This window comes from Hemicordylus capensis, chromosome 7, assembly GCF_027244095.1.
Source record: "Hemicordylus capensis ecotype Gifberg chromosome 7, rHemCap1.1.pri, whole genome shotgun sequence".
Taxonomy (NCBI): domain Eukaryota; kingdom Metazoa; phylum Chordata; class Lepidosauria; order Squamata; family Cordylidae; genus Hemicordylus; species Hemicordylus capensis.
Window position 1 is genome coordinate 28,684,115 of NC_069663.1, and position 11,218 is coordinate 28,695,332.

General features: G+C 56.0%; 1 protein-coding gene across 2 annotated transcripts; it reads right to left on the reverse strand.

Moving 5' to 3' along the window:
* Positions 1-5,436: 5,436 nt before the first annotated feature.
* On the reverse strand, positions 5,437-11,132 carry PPM1N (protein phosphatase, Mg2+/Mn2+ dependent 1N (putative)). Of its 2 annotated transcripts, XM_053268094.1 has the most exons (5): positions 9,733-11,132; positions 9,102-9,219; positions 8,305-8,419; positions 7,488-7,551; positions 5,437-7,329 (listed from the first exon to the last, which is right to left on the reverse strand). In XM_053268094.1, the coding sequence occupies exons 1-5, from the start codon at positions 10,651-10,653 to the stop codon at positions 7,303-7,305; spliced, it is 1,245 nt and encodes a 414-aa protein (XP_053124069.1). In that variant the 5' UTR covers positions 10,654-11,132; the 3' UTR covers positions 5,437-7,302. The 2 variants fall into 2 exon arrangements, with proteins under 2 accessions (XP_053124069.1, XP_053124068.1); XM_053268093.1 differs by having other exon boundaries at positions 5,437-7,551; positions 9,733-11,131.
* Positions 11,133-11,218: the final 86 nt, after the last annotated feature.

Genomic DNA, 11,218 nt, shown 5'->3' on the forward strand with positions numbered 1-11,218 from the left:
ATGGCCTCCTCCCACGCAGGATGAGATGATGCCTTTCAGCATCTTCCTATGTTGCTGCTGCTGCCCGATAGAGGTGTTTCCCATAGTCTGGGGAACATACCAGCGGGGATTCGAACTGGCAACCTCTGGATGGCTAAGTCAAGCCATTTCCCCGCTGTGCTATTAGGTGGCTCCACACACACCCCGGGGGCCTCCAAGTCCTCTTTAGTCTGTCCTAGGTGGTGTGGTTCGTGCCCTGAAGAGCCTCTGTGTTTAAAAAATGATGCTTAACTTGTGGTGTGTGTGGGGGGGTCCCCCAAGGGCCTTTAAGTCCAGGCTCCGAAATTACCCCGCTGGTGCCCCTCTGGTGGCAAGACTTTGGGTGACTGTAAAGGGGATGGAGTGTGAAACTGACACATCTTAGTCACGGGACAGAAGAATCCGAGGGAGGGGGGGGCTCTTCTCTCCTGGGCAAACCCAGCAGCAGCAGCAGGAATGAACAGGAGCCCTGCAAGAACACTCCAGCCCCACCTTGCTGCTGGTAGCCGTTGTTGCTATGATTGGGTGCCTTTCGAAATCTGCTGTCTTTGGAAGGGAAGAAGGGGGCGTGCCCATCTCTCTCTCTCTCTCTCCAGACTGGAGGAAGTGGGGAACAGGTCCCAACTAGCCATGGTGTTTGGATAAGCACAAAACAAGGTATCATCAGCACAAGGTCAACCCCCCCCCTCCCCCGGTCAGTCTTGCTCCATGTTCCTCTGCATGAAGAAAGACATGTTTAAGAGAGCAAAGTCGCTCCTTCTGATTACTCTGACCCTACAGTGCGTTCCTGAAGCATCTGGAGAAGAGATAGTTGAAGGTGCAGCCCCTGGACCCCGGCTGGAGGAGGCTCTGAAAACTGGCAGGAGCCAGGGGCTGCACCCCCCCCCCGAAGATCTCTGCTCCAGACACTTCAGGGACGCACTTTAGGGTCAGAGTATTCAGAAGGTGGATGAGGATCTGCAGGAGGGTCACTGGGTGACAATTTGCAGGAGAGGGCAAGAGCTTTTGACTCCCAGTCATGGGACAATATCACCAGCAATCAAAAGGTTTCTCCCCACCAACTCCAAATTAGAACCTCTGATCCATAGTTGCTCAGATATGGATTTGTCCTTGTATATGGAGCGGAGAGCTGGTCTGGTGGTAGCAAGCATGACTGGTCCCTTTAGCTAAGCAGGGTCTGCCCTGGTTGCATATGAAGGGGAGACTAGAAGTGTGTAAGATCTTCCCCTCTTAGGGGATGGAGCCGCTCTGGGAAGAGCAGAAGGTTCCAAGTTCCCTCCCTGGCAGCATCTCCAAGAGAGGGCTGAGAGAGACTCCTGCTGCATGCAACCTTGGAGAAGCCGCTGCCAGTCTGTGTAGACAATAAGCTAGATGGTCCAAGGGTCTGACTCAGTCTATGGCAGCTTCCTATGTGTGTAGGCCATCCCGCTTTATGGCTCATGGGGTGCAGAAGGTCATTGGCTCCCCCACTCAGCCCCCATTTTGCAGCTGGCTCCTCTGGCTGGTGTCCTTCAAGGTTATTCTAGTAAAAACCAGAGCAGACCCCACGCTCCGGCCTGACGCCGGCTCCAGAAGATAACACAGGCCAGTTTGTTATGGCACAGGTGCAAGCAAGCCTTTGAGTGACACAGGACACTTCCACAAACAGGCGCCTACATGGGTGAGCCATGGCTGGAGCGAGGGTGAGGGTTTTGCCACCACCTCGGGGCTGGATCAGAGCCTGCTTCCAACGGCGGCAGCCGGGGTGCCTGCTTGTGTGGGGACTTGCGCAAGAAGGGAGCTGTGTGGGAATCAGCCTTGATCTCTGGGGACCTCACTCCCTCTTGCAAAGCAGGCATTCCAGCAAGACCTGCCGCCAGCCTGAGACATTCCTTGGGTGGTTGCTGAGGCTGGGGCTATAGTCCCCCCCCCCCAAGGCTTACATTGCTAATACGAGGGGTACCGCCAGGGCTCACCCCTGCCTGGACGCCAGGCATGCTCTGGCCTGCAAGCTCTTCTGCCCCACGGCACTCATGTGGGGAGACAACGGATAGAGCTTCCATATCTTCCCGTGTGCTCGGAGTTGGACAGAGGGACTACGCCAGCCGGTGTGCCTGGCCTCACGTCCGCGGCCTGAGGAGCTCAGAGCCTGTCCATTCAGTGCATGGTGCACGCCCTGCTGCTGCTGACTCCAGGATAACCTTTGCGGGATAATCCCACAGGCCACTCCGGCTCACCCCTGTGAAATAAATGTGAGCGGGGGGGGGGCAAGCTTGCTGCAGGTCTGGAGAGGAGGACTCTTCAGCCTCCGAGGAAATACAAGAGGGTCACCAAACATCAGGGCATTGTCAGAGGTGGCGTGGGGTTTGGGGGTAGGCTTGCAGATGCATGCTTTTCTTAAAAGAAAAACAACACAACTTTTTAAAAAGCTTCTTTTTCATATTTGGACACAAATTATTAACCTGCATGGACTGGCAGGCATCTAAAAATGCTTGTGGACTAGTGGCTTTTGTGAATTTAAATGCCAAACTCAAAAGTACTTGTATCCCAATGAGCATGCTGTCAGGGTGTGTGAGTGCTGCAGGAGGCAGATTTCCCCCCAGCAATAAACGATAATTTCATCAAAGAATGAGAAAAGGGCAACCATAAAAGAAGGGATTTGGATCTACATTGGCAGGAAAAGGTCCCGCGACCAGCAGTGGCCAGTAGTGGCTGGTCCTAGCAAGCCAGTGGGGTGCCAAATGAGGGGCAGCTGCTTCTGGTCCCCAGCAGCTCTGGTTGCTCTGTGTTCTGCCCCACCCTGGTATAAATGAGAGCTGCAATGTCTGCAGGCTGCTCATTTGTCAGGTAGAACGGTGTGGGCTGAACTCACACCGCTCTACCTGACAAATGGCCAGCCTGCAAGCAGCTCTACCTGACTTTAAGGCTACCTGATGAGTGGCCAGTCTGCAGACAGCACAGCTCTAATTAATGCCAGGGCAGGAGAGAGAGGGGCAACCAGAGCTGCCAGGAACAAGGGGGCTGTGCCTCATTTGGCTCCCCCCCCCGCCCCGCTTATTAGGCCAAGCCGCTCCTGGCAGGGACTGAGCATGAACAGGGGAATGGCTGGTCTGAATCTTCCATTTGCAATACGGAGGTTTATTTAACTGAGACATTGGTCTCCCATCTTTTGAATCATCTGACTGCTGCTGTTTTCACTTGGTTGCTATTTTTGTTATTCATTGATTCATGCTTATGTTGTGAGCTGCTCTGAGTAAAGCCCACTGTAAAAAGGCATCATCATCATCATCAATAATTAATAACTAAATAATTTTCAAGGTGCATTACAGTTTTAAACCAATGAAACATTTTTTTAAACAAAACCTACTAGATAGGTGTTAACTTTGGGGGTGAAAAGAAATCCCAAGGTTAAGACTGAGACAACCTGTCAAAGCAGCCACCCAGCCCTAAAAGACTGAAGCAGGCACAGCAGCTAAAGGCAGCCCAGGGACCCCTCATGAAAAGGCTGGGACAAAGAAAGCCATGTAGTGCCTGCCGGCAGCCTGGCATTTGTAAGAGAAGGTGCCACCAGCGGCACACAGACTGGGGAGAGTGTTCCAAAGTCAGGGTGCTCCAGTCCTCACTCATTTGCCTCCTAACCTCAGTAGATGGCAGCGGGGAGGCTAAAGAAAAGCCTCCCCAGATTACGCAGAGAATGGGCAGGCCTGTCCAGGAGTGGCAGTCCTACCTTACAGGGCTGTTGGGATGAGGAAGACGGTTTTACGTGAAGTTCCTGGGCACCTTGAGTCTTGGTTCTCCATAAGAGAGAATAGTGCTCTTACCTTGCTTTCTGGGGCTTGGAAAGGTCTGAAGACAGGAAGGTAGGAGGCGATGCTGGCCCGAGTGAGAGAGGGAGGGGGGATAGGCTTCAGCTTCAGGGGAGGGGGAGGCCTCTCCCAGTCCCCAGCCTCCTGCACCAAGTGGAAGCAGTGGCCGGGCCAGCAAGAGGGGACAGCTCCCAACCCCTTGTGAACCATTAGCAGACCCGTGACAAGGTTAAGTCAGCAAAACAAGCAGAGAGAGGCCTCCTTCTCCACCCACCCACCCACCCACCCTCGCCAGTTCCAGCACTGAGCAGCATCCCCACACCTGAAGCAGCTTGGACTAGAGTCCGCTGAGGCACACAGTCCTGGACATGTGATGCCGTATAACCTCTGAGCACCTGCAGAGTGAGAGTGCCTTTCGCTTAACCACTAATTAAGCCCGCCGATTTCAGATGACAAGGAAGGCCTTCCAGATCAAGAATTTGCATGTTCATTTATGGTGGAGCTGTGGAAAAGGATGGGGCTTTAGCATCTAGTTTGGGAAAGAATGAGTGAAAATGTGGATTATTCCTTCAGCCAGGGCTTAGCACACAAACAAGCTCCCACCTCCATGTTTCACACTCACAGCCAGAGGTGCTCTTAGTCCTGGACTTCAGGGCCAAAGTCCAGGGCCTCCAAAGCCCCTGCCCCGCCCAAATCCTCTTTAGTCTGTCCTGGTGGTGTGGTCACCCAACCAAGCATCATGATGATTAATTTTCGGGGGGGGGGTGGCCTTTAGGTCCAGGTTCCATTAGGTGCACCTCTGCTCACAGCTGGCCACGCATCGGGAGCACACCCACTCAGCAGCTCCCCAGGAGGCGCCTGAATGCCCTAGTCATCCCCATGGGAAGCGCCTTAGTGTGGATAATAGTGAGCTGGATGGCTCAAGGAGGGTCTGATTCGGCATAAGGCAGCAGCTTCTTATAGCAAAAGCAGCAGCTGGTGGTTTCCCCAACCCTTAAATAGTTTGTGCATAACTAGGAACTAACTTTGTGCCCGTGGATGGGAGGGGCAGGCAGTCACAGACGCCTGGGTGTGATATCACCACAATGATCTCTCTGCTGCCCTAATGTGCAAATAGCAGCAGCCTTTAAAGGAACACCTGGAAAGCAATGCAGGAAAGCTAGTCCAATTCACAAGAGACAAAGGTGAGAAGCATATCCCCTTGCAAGGAGGGAGGCAAAGGGGTTTCCCCACGGATTGCACACAACCTGCACAACTGCATCCAGCCGGGAGCCGTGCAGAGGTCAGGATATGCTGGGAATTTAGAAATAGGCAGGACGGCCTTCAGCCCTACCCACCCCCCAACACCCATTTTCAGTGCAAAGAGTCATAATGTATGGTTTGGCCCTCAGCCGTGGAATTAACTAATGACCCAGGAACTAATAACCTCTGAGCATGTGCAGAGTGTTTTCACAGGACTCTGAACTAAGATCCGTTTCCTTAAAATAAAGCTAGGTTTATAAAATAAGGTCTAACCTAGGCAACTGAAGCCACGTCTGCTAGCCCTCCGTGTGATCCCTCCCCCCCGCCATCTTCCCTTATTTGCTCTCCCCCATTCTGTGACCACGTGTTAATATTTCCAAACAAATGGTGATTAAGAAAGCAAACAAAAAGCCACATTTTATTATGCTGCTGGGCAGTGTATGTATGGACACAATCATTTCATTAGGGGAACTAGACCAATTTCTGAGATAAACAAATCCAAGCAGTAAAGCGGGTGGAGATCTTGGCACAGCACAGTGCAATCTGAATACCATCACACTGAAGTAAAATATGCAAAACCAAGACAGGCTCATGCCGATTACACCATCAGCGCAGCCACAGAATTTAGAGGTTAAACTCCACAGGCACAAGGGAAATTCTGGAGGACAGAGACTATATGAAAGAGAGGAAGAAGAAGGTCAGAGACAATCCAGGTGTTCCCGAGACTTAAATATAAGGGAACGGAGCTGCACTGAAGCATGTTCTGAGTATATTCATAAAAACAACAACTTCCCCAGACAAGGAAGGAGGGTTATGCAGAAGACAACATCAGGAAGCTACAAGGGGATCCTGGGAGAACTAATTTCTGAACCGGTGTGCAGTAGCCAGCACCCAGACTCAGAGCTGAGCACAACAGGGGGCAGTTCCACAAGACCACGGCTTTGCTCTAGTAGAACCCAAGAGTTAATAATAAGGAATGGACCTCTGAGCATGTGCAGAGTTCCTCCTGTGCCACCCGGAGCAGCAGCCACAATCGGCTGCCTGCCACACATCCGAGTGAGGGAGAAGCCCAGCCATTTCAGAGTCCATGTGATTCCCAAGCGGGTTTTCAGTTCAGAAATGAAGTTGCACCTCCTCACCAGTCACACATGAGGGAGGGAGCATCTAATGTCGGAGCACCCACTTGACATGCAGAAGGTCCCAGGTTCGACGATCCTGCTGGCAGCACCTCCGGGGAAAGACCCTGAGGCCTTGGAGAGTGGCTGCCAGCCAGTGACTGAGCTAAACAGACCAAGGATCTGATTGAGGCAGCTTCCTAAGTCACCAGGGCAGGCTCCAGATTTCAGCCTCCCCCAGCCCCGCAGACTTGGGTGCTGCTGCCAGCCAGAGACTGTGGGCACAGAGGTGGGCTCAGGGGCCCCCTGAGGGCCCCCTGGCTGCAGCAGCTCTGTGACGCTGGCTCTGATTCTGAACAGGGGTTCCTGGTGCAGCCTTTGGCAAGCCGCTCCGGGTTTCTGTGCCACTTGTGTGCCAGGGACATAACTGGAGCCTGCCTCGATCCTTGTCAGGACGGGAAGGAACTTTGCAAATCAAAAGGGTCTGCGTGGAAGAAACAGGAAACCATCCAAGCATCAACGGACATAACCATTTCCCTTGGTGATGGCACAGTAGTGGCTTGTCCTAAGGAGCGGGGGGGGGGGGCTGGGGGGGGCGGCAAATGAGGCCCAGCGACCTCTGGTTCCCAGCAGCTCCAGATGTGCCCCTTTTCTCCCATCCTGCCCCACCCCAGCATTAATGAGAGCTGCACTGCCTGCAGGCTGGCCATTTGTCAGGTAGAGCCCCTGCAACTGTACCAGGGGGTGGTACTGCACACATTAGCTGTGCTAACGAGCCCGGGGGGGTGGCCAAACGAGGCACAGCTGCCTTTGCTTCCTAGCAGCTCCGCCTCGTTTGCCCCCTCCCCCGGGCTGGTTAGGAGGAGCCGCTACTGCCGTGGGATCTTTTGCGACATTCAGTGGGGTCTCTTTATGCTTGAGCAGACTGTTGAGCAAGCAAACCAAAAGGCAGCTAAGTGTGACCATTCGGAATGAAAGGGGCAGCCCAGCCCCCTTGTAATGCGGCCTGGCTCTTGGCTTGCCGTTTTCCTTTTGGATGGAGGCAGGTGTCCGGATTCCACCACCTCACTGCCAGGAATTTCGAGGGGCTCTGCTCCTACGGCCGGAGCTGGGAGAGGGCACGGACTCCACCTGCCCAGTGCTCAACCAGAGGGAGAAGTACTAGCGGCCTGCAACAGAAGAAGAAAGCAGCAGGATTTTTCAAGCGTGTCCGGAATGGAAAGTTATTGGGAGAGAAGGAGTGATGCGAGGCAAGGTAGGGATGAAGGGCTGCACATTTCCTGCCTCCTCAAACGCCCGCTGAGGGAGCGGCTGCGGCTTCTCTCACCGAGGGCTGTTGCTCTCCACGGCTCTGCTTCACCCGGCCGTAGGCCTCCATGATGACCGCTCTCCTGCAAAGAGAACAAGATTGGCAGTTGGCAACCCAGCCGGTGCTCCGCCAAGCTCCTCTTCCCGTTCTTAGTCCTCACGCTGGCAACCCAGGAGAGAGGGCCTTGAGCATAGGCAGAGTGCTTTCCCCACAACAACTGAGCATCCACAGGAACAGATCTGGGATTAGGGAGCAGGCAGGGTCAGGCTAGGGGGTTTGACTTCCAGGCAGCGCAGGACCTGTACTGCAATTTGGTGGAAAGAGCTACATAGGAATGTAGGAAGCTGCCTTCTACCGAGTCAGACCATTGGTCTATCCAGCTCAGTATTGTCTGCACAGATTGGCAGCGGCTTCTCCAAGGTGGCGGGCAGGAGTCTCTCTCAGGCCTCTCTTGGAGATGCTGCCAGGGAGGGAACTGGGAACCTTCTGCTCTTCCCAGAGCGGCTCCATCTCCCGAGTGGGGGAATATCTTCCAGTGCTCACATGTGGTCTCCCATTCAAATGCAACCAGGGAGGACCCTGCTTAGCTAAGGGGACCAGTCAGGCTTGCTGCTACCAGGAGACCAGCTCTCCTCCATATGTTAATTGTGTGTTTGGGCCAATTCCCGGGAAAGCAAGGGGCTTTCCTTCCCCCAGCCCTGTGGACTTATCAAGTCACACACCTCTGCCCCCGATGTATGTTTGTTTTTAAGGAATGCATTGCGGGGGCTGAATTAGAGCCCCGCCTGTGGGTGTATGGAGAATTCACTCCTGGGGAGAAGGGGCTTGCACTTACTTGCTAGCCAGGCCTCCCCCAGGAGGAAGGCTGGGGTTCACATCCGTGGCCAGACTCTGGAACACGCCAATGAGGCTGGGACCCTCTTCCTGCTGCAGCAGTTCATCGTAAATCTCTGGCACGAGGAAGCAAAGGAGGCTGGTCACCGCCTGGCATCTGGACCTCTTCCATGCCTCCACTGATTCCGCAACGGACTTGCTGCCCCACGGCCCCCCCCCAAAAAACCCCACCAACTCCCAGTTTCCCTCATAGTTTCATCTTTGGCTCTGCAGAACCATTCTCTTATCAATGGAGCTGCCCAAGAGCTGAGTCCGAATGATCAAAACCGAGCCCCCTCTAACAGAGCTCAGCCCTTCTGCGTGCCAGTTGGCACCAGCCTTGCACAGCCACCACTGCCGTGCAGACCTCAGCTGAGACCCCTTGGCGGGAGCTGTGCAGAACCTGAGCTGCATCAGCCAGTCCTCCGCACCTTTGCAAGGGTTACCTCAGAAAAGCTGCTAGACCGAAAGTGCTGCAAGCAAACCAAATGGCGCGAGAGAGGCCTGAGTCGACGGCCTGTCTTTCAGCCCGATGCCGCCTCCCTTCCTCCTTCCATGCATGGTCCCAACCCTGGGCCGCCAGATGTGGTTGGACTACAATCCCCATCATCCAAAGGCTGTTGTGGCTGGGGGTGATGGGAGTGGTAGTCCAGCAACACCTGGGGACTCCAGGTTAGGAACCCTAGCCTACAGTACCTTCCTGCGGCCCGTAAGGCCTCTCAGCCTGCCCTGGCGATGGAGCCTGGATGCCATCCTCACCTGCCACCCTCTCCTCCAGGTAAGCGTCCAGCTCACGCTCCTTTTGCAAGGCCTCTTGGGAGACTCCAGGGGCAGCTGGGAAGCACACCACGATGCAGGTCATATTGTCACGGCTGCCCTGCAGACAGAACCGAGAGTCAGCCGCAGGCGACTAGCTTGTGCTTGGAACCTTCTGCCCTTCCCAGAGTGGCTTCATCCCCTACGAAGGGGAAGATCTTGCAGGGCTCACACTTCTAGTCTCCCCTTCATATGCAACCAGGGTGGACCCTGCTTAGCTAAGGGAACAACTGGTCTGCTGCTGGCTGCCACCACCAGACCAGCTCTCCTCCTACATCAAAGGGAGGGAGGGAGGGTCCTACATTGTGTGCTTCTTTGTTTATAGCCCCACCGCTGTGTGCCTGGCTGCCAGAGGTCCCAGCCTCCTGGTGCTGTACAAGCAGGAGAAGATGCTGTCTGGAAATAGGCTCAAGGGAGAAGCAACAGAGGAAGGCAGGAGTGTGGAGGAGGCCGGGATGTATTTCTTCCGCATGTGCTGTTGAGACTTGGCTACCAGCTGTGCCCAAAGCGGAAGGGTTTCCCCTTCCACTCCTTCCCCCTCTCCAGGGCACCTTGGGCAGCAGGAGGCACTCACCTTGTAGAGACAGGCGTCAAGCAGACGCTCACACACATCTTGCGGGTCTCCGGAGAGGGACAGGCGGGAGTGCACGAACGCACACAGCCCCGAGTTGTCAAAGGTGTCCCACACCCCATCGCAGGCCAGCACCAAGAACTCGTCGTTGGCCGGGCAGCGGGCCAGTTGCTCCACCTCGGGCTCGGGCGAGACCAGCTGCTCGGTTTGGCCCCGCCAGGCCACGGCCTTGTAGTCAAAGTCGCCCAGGGCGCGGGAGACGGCCAGGGAGCCGTTGACCCGCTGCAGCGTCACGGTGCCGCCCGCGTCCTCGATGCGCTCGCGCTCCCGCGGCTTGCTGGGCTTGTGGTCTTGGGTGGAGAAGGCGACGGTGGCCGAGCGGCACAGCAGCGCCCTGGAGTCGCCCAGGTTGGCGAAGTAGAAGTGGCGCGGGGAGAGCAAGACGGCCACGGCTGTGGACCCCGCCCGCTCCCACGCCTCCGCCTGCGACAGGGCCTGCATGCGCGTGTCGAGGGCCAGGAAGGCCTGGCGCAGGGCCTCCTTCACGGCCTGGGGGTCCTCCTCCTCCGCGGGGCCCGACAAGGCCGCGGCCTCCAGCACGTGCCCGAGCAAGTGCTGGGCGCAGAAGTGGGCCACCGTGCTGCCTGCGTGCCCGTCGTACACGGCAAAGAAGGCCCAGCCGGCCAGGGCGCCGGGCAGCTGCAGCTGGGCCGTGTGGGCATCTTCCATGTGGGCCCGCCAGCCCTGCATGGAGCCCAGGCCGTACCTCAAGCCCCCCAGCGCTCCTTGCTCCAGCAGCTTCTCCGTCCGGGGTGCCTCCAGGAAGAAACTGGGGGCTTCCACCGCCTCCTCCTGCTCGGTCTTGAAGAAGCGGGACACCATCCGCTCCGCTCCGGACACCAGGAGCCTCACAAAGCCTGCCATGCTGGCGCCCTCTGGCACAAAGCCCCCAAGCCCGGAGGGAGAGGCTGTTGTCGGAACCCCTCCAGGAGCTGCTTCTGGTGGAATCGATCAGTGCTGCTCTCCTTGGTGGTGGTGGTGGTGGTGGTGGGACTCAGTCCCTGCTGCCGCATGGCATCTTGGGGGAGCTGCCAAGCAGCCTCGTGGCCATTGGCTGGGGCCACAGATAGATCCTTTAGTGCCGGGGAAGCACGTCCACCTGGTCTTCCATCCCAGATGAAATTACTCACCAGTCAGGAAGAGCATTGGGAGATGGCATCCAGGCTCACTGGAGGTGAGGAGTTGCCCAGTGGCCCACTTTGCTAGCCTGGTTGTGCTGGAAGGCAGTTCCTGCTGTGCAGTTTTTGGGTGGCTCACACCTTCCTTCTTCCACGAAGCATTGGCTTTTCAGCCCGGAGAGAGGTCCCGTCTCCCCCCACCCATCTTCTCTGGGCCATTCATGAAGCCCCTCCCCAAATGGTTCCATCTGACCCCCACCCCCACCCCTCATCTTTAGGAAGCCATCTCTGATTGGCTCTTACCCCTCAGC